The sequence below is a fragment of the Orcinus orca genome, chromosome 1 (assembly GCF_937001465.1).
Source record: "Orcinus orca chromosome 1, mOrcOrc1.1, whole genome shotgun sequence".
Classification (NCBI taxonomy): domain Eukaryota; kingdom Metazoa; phylum Chordata; class Mammalia; order Artiodactyla; family Delphinidae; genus Orcinus; species Orcinus orca.
In genome coordinates, this window is record NC_064559.1 from 208,698,196 (window position 1) to 208,717,288 (window position 19,093).

General features: G+C 55.3%; 1 protein-coding gene across 24 annotated transcripts in view; it reads left to right on the top strand.

Annotated features, from left to right (window-relative positions):
• The window catches only part of NPHP4 (nephrocystin 4), a 144,652-nt gene extending 131,271 nt beyond the window's left edge, over nucleotides 1–13,381 (top strand). For 23 of the 24 annotated variants that reach the window (XM_049706628.1, XM_049706642.1, XM_049706659.1 and 20 more), the window contains one exon: nucleotides 174–735. In XM_049706628.1, coding sequence (XP_049562585.1) covers nucleotides 174–314 — 141 coding nt within the window. In that variant the 3' untranslated portion in view covers nucleotides 315–735. Of the gene's footprint in view, nucleotides 1–173; nucleotides 736–12,820 lie in introns of those variants that run through there. The other variant, XM_049706645.1, reaches the window with a different exon arrangement.
• Nucleotides 13,382–19,093: the final 5,712 nt, after the last annotated feature.

Consider the following 19,093-nt stretch of genomic DNA (forward strand, 5'->3'; position numbering starts at 1 on the left):
AGGAGTAGCCGGGAGGGCTTTGACAGTGACGCTGGGAAACTTGGTTCAGATCATGAGTGTATGTTCTGGGGCCTGCGAGCCTGGGGAATGTGTGTACGCCTGTGTGGAAGTGGCTGGAAGAGGGAGAGGGGGGTCGGCAGGGTGGGCGCTAGGACGGCGACGCTTCTTGCCAGGTCGGGGGAGGCGAGACCTACACCATCGGCCTGCGGTTTGCGTCCCGTCAGAAGGCCGGAGAGGAGGAGATTCTGATTTACATCAATGACCACGAAGACAAAAACGAGGAGACGTTCTGCGTGAAGGTCATCTACCAGTAAAGGAGCGGCGGGGGCCGTCCTGCCGCTGTTCGGGGTCAGGCTCCTGTCCCAGAACTCGGCACCGTGGACTGGGCTGAGGGAGGTGGGGGTCGCCGCGCCCCTAGCCGTCTGCGATGCTCCCCCCAGTCAGGCTGCTGCCAGTACCGACCGCGTAGCAGCCCCACTGGAGTCCTGACCGTGAGTGTGCGCGCCCGGTGAACCCGGGGCCCGTTTCTCTCTGCGGCACACGGGGGATTGTCGCCATCTGTGACGTTAGGATTTACTGTCAGCAAAATGTATTTTCTGAGTCATTTTAAATGATAAAATTATGTTTTTAAACTGAGTTTTATACAAACACTATTATTTGCTATGTAATGTTTTTTATGCTGGTATTTCACATCTTTTAAAAACGTTGTACGAAATACTAAATTTTTACACGGTTTCTCTTTTGGCAGTTTTCTTGAGTGTTTTCTGCTGTTTTCACCGTTGTCAGAGTTTTCTGTCTGCAGCATAAGCTTCCTTTTCCCTGGAGGATGACGTTGCTGAGGGACAGTCGGTGGCCCGTGGTTTGTGGCCTCTGGGAGAGGCTGCTTAGTCCTGACCTGAGGGCAGGGCAGCTCTGACCTCTGCTTCTGTTGTCACCTCTCCTGCATTGATTCTGGTCCCCCTGCCTCCCTTTGTAAGGCCCCCGTGAGGACACTGGACTTTCCTGGAAGATCCAGGACGACCGTTCTGTCTCACGATCCTTAACTCCATCCCCTGTACCACGTGAGGTCACCAGTCACGGCGTCCAGGGATCAGGTCAGGCCGGCGGCGAGGGGGCATTGTACCACCCACCCCCATCCTGTTGGCCAGAACCTAGTCGCTTGGCCACACCCAGCTCCGAGGGGTCTCAGAAACGTTGTCTTTCTTCCAGGCAGTCGTGTGTCCAGGTGGCTTTGGGGGATGGTATCCCTAGCGGGGGGAGGGGGGAAGGTTTAGCGGGGCAGCCAGTCATCTTTGCCCCAGCGCTGCTGGTGGGGATGGTGAGAAGTGGCCGGACGGGGAGCATCCCAGGGATGGAATCGGCAGGGTAGGTGATGGATTAGGGCTTAGAAACAGAAACTTTACCTTCAGTCTGTTGGAAAGATGGACAGAAAGGAAGCGCGCTGTCCCAGCCCCGGGGTGGTGAGGAGACAGCAGGGTGGTAGCCAGCTGTGCGCATGTGCAGACGGGAGACCAGACTCCCATGGAAAGTGGCCCATGGTGGGGGGTCTCTCTCTGCACCGTGAACCCAGGGGGGCTCCCCGTGATTGAGAGCAGTATGAGCCCCGGGGAAATGAGCGGGCAGGCTCTTTGGAGAGACGGTCAGCAAGGCGGCCAGGGTCAGACGCACCGTAGGCAGGAGCGGGGCATCGGCTGCCCCCAGGGAGCCTGATTTAGACCCCAGCCCTGTCAGCGGGGTTACGGACGGCACCTGCACTGGAACTGAGGCCAACCGCCCCACCTCGGGAGGGGCCCCTGCAGCACCCTGCAGCCTCCTGCCCACAGGTCCTCCCCGCCGGGCGTGTGCCCCCAAAGAGCGGCGTGGAGTTGGATTCTGGGGAAGAGAACCACCTCAGGCCTATCTATCTGCCAGTCTGCAACGTGAGGACCCACCACGGGGCCCGTCTGTCTGTTGTTTGATGCTCGCTGTTGTCTCTTCAAGGGCGGCCTCTGCGTTTTGCACGCCTGCCGCGCGCACGGCACAATCTCAGCTCATCCACGCCCCGGGCCAGTCCAGGCCCAGGCCCCGCCACCAGGGACCAGGCCCTGGCGGGGAGTGTGTTTTAGGAAGCAAGGCAGTTCTGGAGCCCAGTTGCTTGCTGTCCTGGGGGCACGCGGTGTGGGGGGGAGGTGGGCAGGGGATGCTTCGCTTTCATCTCCTCCCATTTCCAGATGCTTCCAAGAGCCGGGTAATCTAGGGGCCGCTGCTCTTCCTAGAGGCAGATCCGCTGGGGGCGCACTTCACCCACACACAGTGGTGGGACCTCAGCAGCTTCCTTACCCCACGTCTAGTCTGCAAGGCAGAGACTGCAGTAGGGGCCGTTGAGGCCTTTCTGTAGCTCAGGCCGCCGTCCCCAGCGAGCTGTGCCGAGGGGCCGGCAGCAGCCCTGCCCTGGCTGGAGGTGGGGTCGGGGGCGCCCCTCCCCACTGTGTCCGGGGGGCCCGCAGGCTGCAGGTGCAGGAGCTGGCGGTGGCGGGGTGCTCGAGGAAGCAGCGGCCGGCCTTGGCGAGAGAGAGGCCATCAGCCAGGGATGCCCGTTCTCTGGCCCTCGCTCCCTCGTTAGTTCATTCTTTCATCCATCCGACCTTGGCCGTGGGCACTCCTCCGGGCTCTGTTTGTGCAGGAGGTGCGGACACTGGTGCCCTGAGACGGACACCTTCCCTGCCCCAGGTCAGGAGCTGACCTCCTGGGGGGCTCAGACGATAAAAAGTGGGTACCACATAGACGGTCGGCCGGGCGGTGATAAAGTCTGTGAGGGGAAAGGCAGGAGCAGGGCGTGGAGCGGGCTGATGCCAGAAGGAGGGACTGAGCGGGTGGCGGGTGAGAAGGGAACGGGAAGGGGTGGAGGGGCCGGGGCAGGTCTCGGGCTTGTGGGCTGCAGGCTGATTCTCGGGTGACGCAGGGGTGACGGGGCTGGGCTGGACAGGTGCCTCGCCTCAGGACCAGCAGCAGGGGCCACATTAGTGACCCGCCTTCCCCAGGGGCCACCGCGTCGGTGCCATGGGGGCTGGTGAAGCTGGGCTCAGCTGGATCGGTGGGCGTGGGGGGCTGTCCACGCTTTTTTAAGTCAGAAAAGCAGATTCTCTACACACAGAGGACCTTTCCCTTTGCCCTTTTTCCCGTCCCCTCCTCCAAACGCCCTCCCCCTGGGGACTGTGGCCTTCTGGTCGCTCTGGCACGCACACCCCTCTGTTCTCGGGCGCCGGTGAGGGTTTGAAGCCCCTCCCAGGAGTGAGAATCGGGCACAAGCTGGGGGCCTGTGCTTGTCCAAATTTATGCCGTTCTGAGCGTTTTTTCCTTCCCTTTCTTTTTCCTTTTTTTTTCTTTTCTCACAAAAAAGAGAGATTTAAAAAATTATATTTATTTATTATTTATTTATCTTGTCTGCGCGGGTCTCAGTTGTGGCACACGGGCTCTTAGTTGCAGCGTGTGGGATCTAGTTCCCCGGCCAGGGATGGAACCCGGGCCCCCTGCACTGGACCCCCAGGGAAGTCCTGAGAGATTTCTTTTGCGATAAATTTTCAGTGTTAAATAGAAGCCATGGCTGTGATCCGCCATCTTGGGGCTCTTCTGCTGGGGCCCAAAGCCCAGGTCAAGTTCACGTGCGCTCTGGGTTGCAAAACCCGGGCCTTCTTCCTTCCTTTATGAACCTGAAGTGTCCTGCCCCGACGCCCTAGACGTGGACTAGTATTTTCCTCTAACTTCTGACTTCCTGGTGGTCAGTTCCCTGGCCCGGCTGGCATGTGCAGAAGCGCCAGGTAATTTACACGAGAAAGCGGGGGCCCAGCCCCCTCCTGGGGTGGATCTGCCGTAAGGGCTGGGAGCCGCTGCTTCTCCTGCACAAAGGCGCACCATCTTTCAAAGGGAACCTTATCATTTCCATCAAGGGTGGTTTTAGCATTAGTATTTTATTTCTTCCCTTCTGTCCCTCCTCCTCCCACCCCGGCCGAAAGCTGCTTTTAACTAAATGCAGTGAAATGAAAGCCAGATTAGCTGCTTTGCTTTGCTCATGTCTGATAATGATTTAATGCTATGTTTTTATCTACTTAGAAATAAATTAAGGCGCCTTTTAAAACTGTTGCCTCAGGTTCGAAGAGGTTGGGGAAAACAACCGTTCTGTTTCCTTAGCAACTTTTTATCCTCCCAGTGGAGAAGTTTGGGGTGTATGCAGCTGTAACCCCCAACAATCTGGACATAGTGGTTTTAGTTTTATTTTCAGGGACGTGTATTGAGACCTTAACAAAGAAAGAGCAGGAGAGGAGGGGAGCGAGGGAAACAGCCAGTGGCCTCGAGAAGTCGTGCAAGTGCGTCCGTGTCTGGCGTGTCTTAAGCACTGTGGGGGTCTCCCTGGTCCCATGTGGGACGCTGCCCTCGAGTCTGGGAGACAGACAATGAATCCAGAGGCCCTTCCTGCTGGTGGAGGGGGCGGAGCTCCACATACAGTCAAAACCTTGTCATCAGGACACGTCTGCTGGCGTGCCGCATGGGCCCCCATGGCTCTCCTGATCCCACAACAAAGCCAGGTCTGAGCTGGTTGTGGGGGGCTGTGCAGGGCTGTGCTCTCCGTGTCGGGGGAGGCCCGCCTTGGGGCAGCCAGCCATGTGTCATCGGTGTCACCACACTTCTCCTTGCCTCTCCAAGGCTGTTCAGGGGGCCCTGAAAGCCAAGTGCAAGTCAGAGAGTGATCTAGTGTCCCCACAATATCCATGTCCACCGAGCACCTCAGAACGTGACCTTATTTGGGAACAAGGTCTTTGCAGATGTCCTTAAGGTAAGGATCGAGATGGGGTCATATTGGGGCCATTAGGGTGGTCCCTAGATCCAGAGAGTGTCCTTTAGGGGACAGAAAAGGGCACACAGAGACGGCCATCCAATGGTGGAGGCCACGACTGGGGTGATGCGTCTGCTGGTCGAGGACCACCAAGGATTGCTGGGAGCCACCAGCACCTAGGACAGGGGCCTGGGACCCGTTCTCCCTCAGGGCCGCCCGAAGGACCTCTGGCCTCCAGAGCTGCGGGAGAATATACTTCTGTTGGATTAGGCCACCTGGTCACTTGTGACGGCAGCCCCAGGGGTCTTAAGTATCCACGTAACCAGCGAATCAAGATTTCTGGTCCTTGGGAGGGAGGGCCGGGTATAAATCTGAAGAGTGACCCGTAGACAGGGCGACCCTTTGCTGTGTGTGGCCGTCCCCCGGGCAGAGGTGGCTTCCCGCAGCAGCGGGGCCGCTCGGAGGAGTCGCGTCAGCCTCGAGTGTCTGTCCTCTCGATTGTCAGATCCCGAATTGATCTGTGAAGCAAGGCTCTAAAGATACATTTCATCGCAAGAATTCAACCTTGAAATAATCACACATCAAAGTGATGAGTCTGCCTCCAAGAGGCAAAGTCACTAAGACGAGTGTTATAACGACACTTAAGGGAAAGGAACGGGCAGAACAGTCTCCTTGCCCCCCAAAAGCTGAGTGTGCCCGCGGCTCCGGGGACGCCCAGGTCGGAATGGATGTGAGGCCGGTGGGAAGGGCCCCGGGCTGCAGGCGACTCTGTCCTTCTAGATCTCTCCCTCTGCAGCTCTTCGGCTTCTCGCGGCCTCCAGCCTTCAGTGGGTGAGGCAGAGGCAGGAATCCTGCAGAGGCCGCGGGCCCTGAACTCTCTCTCGGCTCGTCCGCCCTCTCCCTCACCTTGGCTGGGCAGTGGGTATGGGCAGAACGGATCCAGACGGGCCTGGATCCTGGCTCAGCCGTGGCCTGCAGCTGTGGCCACTCTGGGGGTGCCTTCTTCTCCTGTGTGAGGTGGGGTCCTCAGTCTCTGTGTGAAGTAGGGTCCTCAGTGTCCTGTGTGAGGTGGGGTCTAGGAGCTCCTACCGCTTAGAATCTTCTTAGGATCTGGGTTTCATGCCGGGGGGGGGAGCTCAGGTCTAGTGTGATGGCCTCAGGACCGTTCCCAAGCATCGTCCGCATCCCACCAGGCGGCTCTGAGTGCGGTGCCCCCCTTGGGAGCCGTTTTTCCTTCCACCCTGATTGCGGGCCTGGCTGGGTGACATGCTTTGGCTGTGGCCTGGGGGCGCAAGTTCTGTGGCTGTGTCCCAGATGGGCTGCTCTCTCCCTGGGCCCCAGGCTTGGCTGCAGGGAGGGGAGGGGAGGAGGGTGGCTCCTCTCGCAGCTGGCGGCCTCCTAGTAGCCTGTTACACTTTGTTCAGATGTGCTTTAGAAGTATGGATTTGAAACGTTTGGTCCTTTTTGAACCCAATATAAACTTTGATCCTTTCTTCCACTTGCCCGGTTAGTGTTGGACTCCAGCTCTGGCAGCTGAATGGCGGGGCTCAGAAACGTGATCTCAGGAGTCCCTGGAGACACCAGTGCTCCTGCCTGGGTGCCCCGTGCGCTCTCAGGACCCTCCTGTTCCAGATTCCAGATCACCCCTTCTCACACATCCAGGCCAAAGAAAGTGAAGGCGGGTTCTTGTGTGTGTAGTTGTCATCGTCCGTGTCTCCCTGAGCTGCGCAGCGGTGGGCAGGGCTCGGGGCTTCTCTAGGAGGTCATGAGGGCAGAAGACACACCATGGGGATGACTGACCCACACCCTGACCTCGCGGCCCACTGGCCTATGTGGCCCCAGTCATTGCTGCCTCCCCACCTGGGTTAGTCACCTGTCCCAACAAGCACCACAGATGGGGGCTTAAACAACAGAAATCGGTTCTCTCCAGAAGGCTGGGAGGCCAAGATCAAGGTTTCGGCCAGTTGGTTTCTCCTGAGGCCTCTCCGCTTGTCTTGTGAACGTCTTCTCCCTGCGTCTTCCCACTGTCTGCCTTTGTGTTTATCTATGGCATGATTTTCTCTTCTTGTAGGGACGTGAGTCCTGTTGGATTAGGACCCACCCTTATGGCCTCACTTTACTTAACCACCTCTAAGACCCCATCTCCAAATACAGTCGCACTCGGAGGTCCTGAGGGTTAGGACCTCAACAGATGAATTTGGGGGATGTGATTCAGCCCCTGACACGACCTCTGGCTGCCACCCTCATGCTTACCCTCCTGCCCCCTCTGCGTCTTGCCCCCTTCCCTTGCCTCCTGTTCTCACAGCCCCTTCCTTTCATTACTGCCATACCCTGAGACCCCTGGCCGTCACAACTGCTGGGCGGAGGCCCCCTCTGTCGGGCCCGCAGGCAGCGGAATGGGGAGACAGGTTCTCAGCCATGCGCGGCGTCTGTCCTCGGATCTGTGGCCCTAACCCTCAAATAGGCCTCAGGCAAGTGGCCCTACCACCACTTCCTGGTCTGTCTCTTCTTCAGGTTTCCAGAGAGCGGCCCACCCCTGCTCCTTTCTTCTCAGACCGCCCAGCGCCCACCCTCAGAGTCAGCTGCTAACCTTGCCTCACCCTTCATGGAGGAAAGAGGAGTCACCAGACCAGAGCCTTCCTGTGGTCCCACCGTGATCTGTGACTCGGCTGTGCCCGAGGCGGCCGCCATCTCGCCTGCCCTGACAGAGGACCAGGTGTCCTGGCCCCCACGGGGGCCCGAATCCCACCCCTCTAACTCCTGAGGGCCTCACTCCTGCCCTTCTGTCGTTCCTGGAACCCTCCGCGTACAGTCATTCTCGATCACCCATCTTAAAAGGAAAAACCACTTCTTTCTCCATTCTCCCCTCTCGCTACCACCTGCTCTGCTCCTCTGGATAGAAAATCTTGCCAGCGTTGTCTGTGGCCAGTGTCTGAAGCCTGCCCCCACCCCCCCGCCATCATTCTCTCTCCTGCCCCACGGAGACCTCGCTTTCAAGCTTACCTATGGCCCCTGTGAAGCCAGGTCCATGGTCACTGTCTGTCCTCTTTGCTCTGGCTACCTGGCACTGTGGCTCCCCTGCCTGGTCTCCTGGAGTTGGGGGGGGCCACATTCTGCTTTTCCTCCAGCCTCTGCCCCCTCCTCAGCCCAGCCTTTGACTGCCACCTGTCCTCAGCCCCTCCGTCCTGGTGGCCGCCTCCTGTCCCCTGATTCTAAACAGCGTGGCCACGTCTGTCACCCCTCACACCCGTACTGTGGCCCTGACATTTTCCAGCACCGCCCTGGGCTGCTGTCTGGGCGGTTCCCAAACTCTGCTCGCTTGGGGTGGCCCCCGTTTCCCGCCAGAGCTTCCACTCACCTAGAGGTACCGTACATTCAAGGCCATTCCCCTGTGATGGGAATCTAGGTGTTCCCAATCTTCCTATAGTAAAATGCTGCAATCGGTAAGCTTGTACGTGTACTTTCATGTTCTCCTGTGAATGTTCTGTGGGATTGAGGCTACTATTGGATTTACCGGGTCCCCTAAAAAGTGAAACATCTTTTTCTTTTTATTTATTTTATTTTTTCTAAAGGATTAGAAATCACAACGTTGATTATTTATTTATTTATTTATGTGGCCGTGCCGGCTCTTAGTTGCCACATGCGGGGTCTTTTGGTTCCAGCATGCGGAATCTTTAGTTGAGGCATGTGGGATCTACTGCCCTGACCAGGGACTGAACCCAGGCCCCCTGCATTGGGAGCGCGGAGTCTTAGCCACTGGACCACTAGCATTTAATAACAGTAATGTTCCCAGCAAAGAACAAACCTGCATTCTACCATGGGTCGAAAACTGTTTGTGGGCTATTTGGAAAACATTACTTAATGTTTTCCTTAACTAGAATCAATTACGAGACCCTAGTAAAGAAATAAGTCCAAACATGAGATTCTAGGACCTCTCACACTGTGAAAACATCTTTTCACTTTTAAAGTTAAATGTGTACTTTGTAAAACTATTCAAACAATACCAAAGAGTATAAAATAAAAATTTAAACATTCTCTCTTCCCCCCACAGCTTCCAGTAACACTTCCCAGAGGACACTACTGTTTCTCTTGGATCCTTCTAGAATATGTTTATGCATTTTAGTGCAGAAATGGGTGTACTTGTATTTGCACATGGGATAACATTCTTTTTGCTCACTTAATTCTGTATCCTAGCGATCTTTTCAAAATGTGACATACAGATCTTGCTGAGTCGTTTGTATTGACTTATTGCTAATGTCTTACCATACATGTTTATAGGTTTTGTTTTAAAATATACATTCAGAAGAGTATCTACAACTTAAGTATGGTTTAAAGAATAATGCTACAGTGAATACTTATGAAACCACCACATAGAGAAATGGTATCTTTTAAAAAATTTTTCATTTTAAAACTCTAGGCTGGTCTCAAGAACACAGCTGCCTTTTGTGTATTGATCTATAACTGGCGACATGGCTAAACTCGTTTATTAATTTTAATACTTTGGCTGTAGGGTTATGTTAGGGCGGCCGTGTGAATACTCATATCATCTGTGAGCGTGACAGCCTTCTTTCTCCCTGTCCAATCCTTATCTCTTTTTTATTTCTCTTCCTTGTCCAAATGCACTGGATGAGGCTTTCTAGAAAAATATTCCATAAGAATGGGTGTAGTGCATATCCTTGTTTTGTTCCTGATTTTAAAGAAGGTGCTGTCAGTGTGTCACCATCAACATGAACCTGTGTAACCACAGTGCCCTGTCTGAGGAACACCCTGTAGAACCAGGAGGTCACTTTGGAAACCGCTTCTCTGCAGGGTTTTGGAATCGAGGAGTCCGGATTTTATCCTTTACTGGTGATGGAGGCGGGCTCATACTTCTGTACTAGATTGCCCTGTTAAAGTTCAGATGTAACTTTATGAGTCCTGATCGACCACTTCTCACAGTAGTGAGACTCTTGGCCCTGGGCACAGCTCCCACCATGGCCAACTTCACCAGGAAGCGCCCTCGCTTGGGAATGTCACTGGGTCTCACTGGTCCCAGCCATGTGTGGACAGTGGGGTTAATCCCCCTAGAGCATTAGCTGTGCTCAGTTCCCCTCTCACACCATGAACAAAAAAAAGGCCTCTAGCATCTTTTTAAAAAACTTTTTATAAATTTATTTATTTATTTATTTATGGCTGCATTGGGTCTTCGTTGCTGCGCGTGGGCTTTTCTCTAGTTGCGGCGAGCGGGGGCTTCTCTTTGTTGCGGTGTGCAGGCTTCTCATCGCGGTGGCTTCTCTTGTTGCAGAGCACGGGCTCTAGGCACGCAGTCTTCAGTAGTTGTGGCACGTGGGCTCAGTAGTTGTGGCTCGCAGGCTCTAGAGCGCAGGCTCAGTAGTTGTGGCTGAAGCGCTTCGTTGCTCCGCGGCATGTGGGATCTTCCCGGACCAGGGCTTGAGCCTGTGTCCCCTGCAATGGCAGGTGGATTATTAACCACTGCGCCACCAGGGAAGCCCAGGCCTCTAGCATCTTGAGGGGTATTGGCATCAGGTGAGTCAGCCCAGCTGGAGGCAGATGGCCCCACTCAACATGCCAAGATGGGCGTTGAGAAATAGGCTTCCTGAGTCTTGTAGCCCAGACCTCAGGGCCTTTGCAGGAAGGAAGCACAAAGTAAATACGTGAAGAGGGGTTTGCTGACCTGCTAAGCTGGTCTCTGCAGAGGGTCTGGGAAAGCATGATTCACCTCTTATGACCCATCGTGCTGTGCATCCCATGCGTGGAGTGATAATGGAAATGACCCAAGAGACCCACAGGGAAGCAGCAGCGTCACACCCTCGGTCATGCTGTATCCCGCTGTCAGGAGCCCCAGGATGAGCCCCTGGGGAATGTTGCCACACCCCGTCCTTTCTGAGACTGTGAGCTACTAATTGAGGCTCTCACCAAAGGAGAGACTGGCTCGGGTCAACGATTTAAGTAAACCTCAGGCTTGGATTTATTGCAGCTATTACCCCTTCATGTAGGTAAGCTCAGGGATCAATTATTTTGGATCAAATTTTTGGTTCAATTTTTTTAAAGGAAGAGATGCATTTCTGTTTTTTTTTAAAACATCTTTATTGGAGTATAATTGCTTCACAATGGTGTGCTAGTTTCTGCTCTATAACAAAGTGAATCAGCCATACATACACATATATCCCCATATCTCCTCCCTCTTGCGTCTCTCTCCCACCCTCCCTATCCCACCCCTCTAAGTGGTCACAAAGCACCGAGCTGATCTCCCTGTGCTATGAGGCTGCTTCCCACTAGCTATCTATTTTACATTTGGTAGTGTATATATGTCCATGCCACTCTCTCACTTCGTCCCAGCTTACCCTTCCCACTCCCCATGTCCTCAAGTCCATTCTCTACGTCTGCGTCTTTATTCCTGTCCTGCCTCTAGGTTCTTTAGAACCATTTTTTTTTTTTTAGATTCCATATATATGTGTTAGCACACGGTATTTGTTTTTCTCTTTCTGACTTAACTTCACTCTGTATGACAGACTCTAGGTCCATCCACCTCACTACAAATAACTCAATTTCGTTTCTTTTTATGGCTGAGTAATATTCCATTGTATATATGTGCCACATCTTCTTTATCCATTCATCTGTCAGTGGACACTTAGGTTGCTTCCATGTCCTGGCTATTGTAAATAGAGCTGCAATGAACATTGTGGTACATGACTCTTTTTGAATTATGGTTTTCTCAGGGTACATGCCCAGTAGTGGGGTTGCTAGGTCGTATGGTAGTTCTATTTTTAGTTCTTTAAGGAACCACCATACTGTTCTCCATAGTGGCTGTATCAATTTACATTCCCACCAACAGTGCGAGAGGGCTCCCTTTTCTCCACACCCTCTCCAGCATTTATTGTTTGTAGATTTTTTGATGATGGCCATTCTGACCGGTGTGAGATGATATCTCATTGTAGTTTTGATTTGAATTTCTCTAATGATTAGTGATGTTGAGCATTCTTTCATGTGTTTGTTGGCAGTCTGTATATCTTCTTTGGAGAAATGTCTATTTAGGTCTTCGGCCCATTTTTGGATTGGCTTGTTTGTTTTTTTGTTATTGAGCTGCATGAGCTGCTTGTAAATTTTGGAAATTAATCCTTTGTCAGTTGCTTCATTTGCAAATATTTTCTCCCATTCTGAGGGTTGTCTTTTGGTCTTGTTTATGGTTACCTTTGCTGTGCAAAAGGAGGTTTATTTTTTTAATGAAACTTTGTTTAATAGTGAAGAGAGTGAGTATGGAGTGCTCTGAGTTACTGGATCCCGATGCGGGTGTATTTGCATCAAACCTTTTGCAGGCTGGGCTCGAGCACTCTGGTGCTGTTGGGACTCATTTCTGTGCAGCGGGACCTCCCAGCTCTCAGACTGGAGGGAGGTGGTGCGGCCAGCTGGGGAAGGGGACGGGTCCACGGAGGGAGAGATGTCAGGCTGCTTCCACTGTGGTCAGCTGGTTCCCCTGGGCCCAGGAGAACACGCCTGGGGAGCGTCCACCAAGGATGAGGGGCTGGGTCGCTCCCTTTCCAGCTCCATCCATACCCAGCTGCTCTCAGAGGTCTGGCCAGCCTCGTGCGGCCCAGGAGGAAGGCTGGATGGCGAGCTGAGGGTGTTTGCAGCAGGCTCCTGGCAGGGACTGAACGGGGATGGGCAGAGGGTCTGCCAGGGTGGTCATGTTTCCTTTCTAACTTACAGCTGGGCTGCAGGAGGGCCAGGAGCCTGAATAGCCAAGTGTGGGCGGAAGATTCCAGAGCGCTGGCTGGGCCCCTGTGGGCTCCCCATCAGCCTGCAGGTCCCTGCACTAACAGTGCCGTACCTGGGGCTCCAGAGGTAGAGCTGGGACTAACCTCCCCTGAACAACAGGCGTGAGAAAGTTCCTCCAAACTGCCGAGGGGCTGGAAGGTGCCGGCAGCCCCGAGCGGGGTGCAGGGTGGGCGTGCTGCCGGGGGCGCTGCCCGACCGGCTTGCGGGTCATGAGCCTGGCTGTTTCCCCAACAGACAACGCGACTCCTTTTCAAGCGCATCGAGCCGTGAAACCAGAGACAAGCTTCACAGGCTGGTGAATCTCAGCTCTGCGCAGCGAGGAGACTCGTCCATCTCCAAGATGCTGGTGGCCGGGCACCCAGGGCCTGGCTTGTCGTAGCTGCTCAATTAGTGTTCCTCCAAGGCACGACTCCAGACGAAGCCTTCCGGCTTCTTCCTCACGGACCCTGCCCCCTCCCGCCCCAACCTTTGCGTTTCATTTACCAAGTGATCCTCAAAGAGCGGAACCAAGAGACTCAAACACCGGCTCACGGGCTTCCCTTGAGGCAGCTGGGCTGCGGGGCGAGCCCATGAGCTTGACGCTCCTAACTAGGGTCTTGCATTTAATCAAAACTCAACCTGATAGAGGATGGACTTGAGGACACGGGGAGGGTGAAGGGTAAGCTGGGACGAAGTGAGAGAGTGGCATGGACATACATACACTACCAAACGTAAAATAGATAGCTAGTGGGAAGCAGCTGCATAGCACAGGGAGATCAGCTCGGTGCTTTGTGACCACCTAGAGGGGTGGGATAGGGAGGGTGGGAGGGAGGGAGATGCAAGAGGGAAGAGATATAGGGACATAAGTATATGTATAACTGATTCACTTTGTTATAAAGCAGAAACTGACACACCATTGTAAAGCAATTATACCCCAATAAAGATGTTAAAAAAAAACCCCAAACAAAATAACTCAACCTGAGCACCCCCGCCCCCCCAACGCTGCCTTCAAGGGCTTTATCTTTCCCTTGGGGGCAGGAGCTGGGCACCAATGGCTGCGGGCAGAGCAGAAGACAGCCTCCATCCTGACGTCCTGCCCCTGGAGAAATGACTACTGGATTAAACATCAGAGCTGGGAAAGCGGTTTGGGTCCTGAGACAAGGGATGATGCCCAGGCCGGGGAGCTGGTCCATGGACAGCCCCCTAAGGATGGGCCACGGGGAGGCCGGGGCTAGGGCAGCTGTCTCTGGAAACGAGGCCGGGAATTACTGGGCAGCATAGTGGTGAGGCTTACTGTATTAAAAGAAAAAAAAAAAAAAAAAAAAAATATATATATATATATATATATATATATATATGTAATAGTTTGTATCTGCTAATCTCAAACTCCTAACTTACCCCTCCCTCATCTTCCCTTTTGGTAACCATAAGTTTGTTTTCTGTCTGTGAATCTGCTTTTGTTTGTAAATAAGTTCATTTATACTATTTTTTAGATTCCACATATAAGGGATATCATATGAGATTTGTCTTTCTCTGTCTGATTTACTTCACTTGGTATGATGATCTCCAGGTCCATTCGTATTGCTGCAAATGGCATTATTTCATTCTTTTTTTATGGCTAAGTAATATTCCATTGTATATATATATCACATCTTCTTTATCCATTCATCTGTCAGTGGACATTTAGGTTGCTTCCACGTCTTGGCTATTGTAAATAGTGCTGCTATGAACGTTGGGGTGCAGGTGCATTTTTGAATTAGAGTTTTCTCTGGATATATGCCCAGGAGTGAGATTGCTGGATCATATGGTAACTCTAGAGACCTACTGTTTAGTGAGCTTCTGCTCTGTGCCAGGTGTGGCCCCAGGCACCTTTCAGATGACATTTCATTCAGTTTCCTCAGCTACTGTGTAAGTGAGATGCTGTGATGCTCACTTTACAGATGAAGAACCAAGCTCATCAAGGTTAAGACGTGTGCCCGGGTTGCACAGCCAGGAGGCGATAAGCTGGGAATCAGCCCAGGTGCTTGCCGTGACCCCGAGTCGCCTCCAAATTTGCTTGGCCTCAGCCCCTTCCCAGCCGCACAGCTCGAGGGGCAACTTTCACAGCAGATGCACAACCTGCACAACTGTACATGGCCGCCCTGATCTGGAAGCCCCGCCTCCTGGTTTCCAGCCCCAGGAAGCCATACAATTGCAGGCAATGCCTTCTTTCTTTCCGTCGCTGAGGGCAAGGCTGGTGTTCAGCGTTCAAAGTCGGAAGGTCAAGGTCTTTCTGGCCTCGGACCCCTTGGGCCAGTTCTGATGGCTCAGGGTTGGATGGGCTTTTCCTTGGGCTGGCCTCCCGCCAGCTGGAAACCTGGGTCTGAATTCCACCCGAATGTGGCTTGCCTAGAAATCCCTCTTCCTTGCGTGGCCACCTTCTGAGTGGGGCCGGGGAGAGATAGACAGGCAGGGACCCCTCCACCGGCTTTGCCCAGGACGGGGGAGCATCCCCCCAGGTGTGCTGACAGCTCCCTGCCCCAGGGATGCCTTCTCAGGGTCCCCTGGGTCCTTGGTGACATTTTCCTGCTGTCCGGGCTGGTGGACCCTAGAGAGCAGCTCGGCCTGGGCGCCCAGGACACGGGGCTGCTGGGCGCCTCCGTCCTTGCTCTGGGATGTCCATGCTGCTACTCTGCCCCATGCACCCTTGGGACAGCCCCCTCTCCTATCCTGGTCTGGCTACTTCACGTTTGGAACACTAGGCGAAACCCAACCCCTGCAAGCTCCTGGCCTCGACGCTCGTAAGAGCTGACGGCTGACGGCAGCACCCGCCTTCCCTCTGCAGCCTCTTTCTGGGTTGCACGCCAGGCCTGGGCCTGGGAGAGCCCCACAGACACTCTGCTCTATGGGCCGGGCAGCTGAGCCCCAGAGGCGCTGTGTGACTTGCTGCCGGCAGCAGGGCTAGAGCCCGGGTCACCCATCGCCACATCCTGGGTCCTTCCCCTGTCACTAGGTTGCAGTGGAGTGCGTGGTGTGGGTCAGCTGGACGGAGTGGGGCCCAGTGGGGAGGGGAGGGAGGGGCCCCTTTGTTGCCAGAAGACAAGCAAGGCACCCGCAGCTCAGCTTCAACCTGCTGCCCCGTGTCTCTGCTTCTCATCCCGCCGCCGGGACAGGGCCCTGCTGGGTCAGCCGGGCCCTGAACCTCGTCCAGGGTGTCTCTGATGCTCACTGGGTCTGGATGCAGCGGTGCCAGGCTGGTCTCGTCATGGGGGCGGGGGGAGCCTGCTCCAGCCCAGCCTCCTTGGCCCCCGGTCCTGGACTGGGCTCTCTGCCCTCTGTCCCACTCGGTCACGCACCGAGAGGCCTGAACTGGCAGAGGCATCCTCCTCGGTACTCGGCCCAGCCCATCCCCCGGGCACCAGCCTGCCCTCTTCCCCTCCCCCACATTACCCCCCTCCCTCTGCCTCTCTCTGCGAGGGCCTCTTGTGCTGTGTCTCTATCTCTCCCGCCCGCAGTGCGATGTCTCTCTGCTGTTGTCGCCTGGCCACCCCCAAACCACAGCAGCCCCAGCCTCACCCCTTGCCGAGGTTGGAGCCACTTTGCGGTCTGAGTCAGGCTGCGAGGTGCTGGGCAGGGGGACGGACGGCCCCACTGCTGGCCCTGTGAGAGAAGGTGCTGTGAGAACCAGAAAGAGAAAACTGGGGCCTCAGGGCTCCGACCGGGGCCTGGCCACTGCCCCCCAGCCTGGGCAGACCCTGGTCACTGCGTGTCTGTGGAACTGGGCGCTGGGGCCCAGGAGGGAGCTGACTGGCCATTCTCCCCACGTCCTGCGTCCTGCGCTGCCCTGCTGAGCTCCTCTTGTCTCGTGCTGGCTGGCACGCTTGGTCATTTCCTGAACAAGAGGAGGAGGTGGGCCTCTGCTGTCTTCTTTGACACTTACTGGGGGTCTTGGAGGGAGGTGGTGGCAGCTTGAAGCCCCTAACTCCCTCCCAATAACTCCAAGCCTACGTAACTGCCACTCTCTGGACTTGTGGCTCGGGGTACCCAGACAGGATCTGTGGGGGGCCCTGACTTCTCTCTCTCTTTAGGGTCAGGACAGATCTGTGAGTCAGGTCTCAGGAAAGATGCTGAGGCCTGGGTCTGGGTGACCTGCTCCCTGCTGCCCCTGCTGCCCCCACGGCCAGTGTGTACTGCAGGCCCCCGGGAGGCAGATTGAAAGGTCCAGGGTGGAGAGGGGAGGGAGACCCTGGCCCCTGCAGTCAAACGTCCAGTGTCCTGCCTCCCCACCCCCGCCCAGGGGACTGGCCAAACTCTCTGGGCCTCAGCCTCCCTGTCAATCAGCCCTGACAAGCACTTCACGATGTAAGCGGCATTGTCTTTGTCACTAGGCAGATCTATCCCTTCAGTGCCCGTCGCTCACCAGCGGGGTGACCTTGGCATGCTCTTCACCTCTCTGAGCCTCGACTTTCTCACCTGTAAGTTGGGACAACAGCATCGCTGCCTCAGGGATGCTATAGGATTAAGGAGATCCCATGTCAGGTGTTTGGTGCCCTGCCCTGCAGGAGAGCGGGAGAGGATGGGGGGGCAGGGGTGTTCCCAGAAGGTGGCAGGTTGGGGGGCTGCCAAGCAGGAGGAGGGGGACATGTGTCCCTGCGACAGGATGCAGGCTCCTCTTCCCTCCTGGGAGCCTGGGATGCAGAGGCCACACCCTGAATGGCAGAGTGGAGTGCTTGGTCCCTGATGCCGTGGGCGGCCAGGCCACTCTGGACCATAGCCTGCTGCATTGTGTTTGGTCCTCCCAGACCCCGGGGCTGGCAGGTGGGGGTGCTGAGGCCCCGAGGTTGGGTGGCTTGTCCAAGGTTGTGAGAGAGAAAGGGGGTGTCTGAACCTGAGTCAGGTGGACCCCGCAGCCCTTCTTATGGGGCCCCACGGATGGTGCCTTTCCCTGGAGGAACAAAGGGAGAGGCCTCCATGTGCCCTGCTGGCTCCTCCCCAAAGCCACTGGGAGCCCCGGCCAGGGTCCTGCTGCGGACGGCTTTGAAGAGGCTGGTTAGTGCCGGGTGAGTTCCGATCTGCCACCCGAAATGTCCAGTTGCGACAGGAAGCTGGGAAAACAGAGACAAAAATCAGTGAGGGTGTGGAAGCAATTTATTTCTGGAAGCAGCATGGCCTGGAAGAGATCTGAAGTTGGTGGCCTGAGGGAGCAGACCCCAGAACCTCTCCCTGACCCCTCGGGGTCCCCACATGGCCTGGGCTTCAGCTGTGACAGCCCGTCCTTGGGCTGGGCAGCTGTCGCGGCAGGTGCTCTAGGCTGGGGCCTCCGGGGAGAGACGGAGGTGAGACTGAGGATGATGGGAGAGGCGGGGTGGGAGGATGATGGGTTGCGGTCTCAGCGCCCGTCAATCTCCCTGGGTACCCGGCCCTGCAGGCCAGCGAGTGAATATCTGTGGCCCTTCTGGAATGCTGTGTCAGATGGCTGATTGGTTGGTTTGTTCCTTCCTTCCTTCAGCAGCTGTGTCTCAGGGTCGGCCGACATGCCAGCTGCCGTTCATCCAGCCCAGACACATCCGTATCCCTGGAACGCAGCCAGGTAACCGCTCCTCAATTACAGACCCCGAGGCCAGGGTGCTGGCGCTCCTCAATTACAGACCCCGAGGCCAGGGTGCTGACGCCCCTGCATTGCAGACCCCGAGGCCAGGGTGCTGACGCTCCTGCATTACAGACCCTGAGGCCAGGGTGCAGACGGAGGTGAGCCCTGGCTTTCCTGGCTGTCAGGCAGAGCTGGCCCTGGTCTGCTGCAGGGAGGGGGGAAGTGGCCCCCAGCTACAGATGATCAGCTGTCGCCCCCTTGGGCAAGAAGCGCAACGTGCTTCTCCAGCTCCTGCCTTGAGTGTTGGCGGGAGCCTCTCACTGCTCTTCCTTCCTGCGCCCCTAAAGCCCTCCCTAGGCTTGGGGAGATTTATGCCCCGAAGGGAGCAGCGCCACGGCTCTTTATGGCATATGAAGCTGACAGATGGGCACCCCTATCAGAGTCCATGCTGGGTGCCTCCCTGTTGCTTCAGTTGGTTGGAAAGTGACAGGTAATATTTTTGAAATGAATCCTGTAAAGACTACCGTATATCAAGGGCCCCACACAGGGTTATTAAGTAGACTAACTGAATAATTTTCCTAGGATAATAATATTTCTTAAGGATTATGGATGAGCCCTGGTCTTTCCTTAGCTTCCATGAACCAGAAACGTCCGAGGGTGGATTCATGTCACTGTTTAAAGCTGCAGAGACAATTAGGCTTGCATGAGATGCACGGATCAGAGTTAGATTGACAGCTCCGGAGTCATGTGAGATGAAATATGATTGGGAACTGGGATTTCCAGGCACTCGCTCACCAATATAATTAAGGTATCCCGTGCATAACAGCTAAGGAAGTGGCGTGGGCCCAGGACCACGATCCTGGGAGCCTGGCAAAGATTTGTCCCCCTGAGTCTTTGGATTTGTCAGTTTGCACAGGGAGGCTGGCTTTGGTCAGGGGCTGCCCCACTACAGTCTTCTG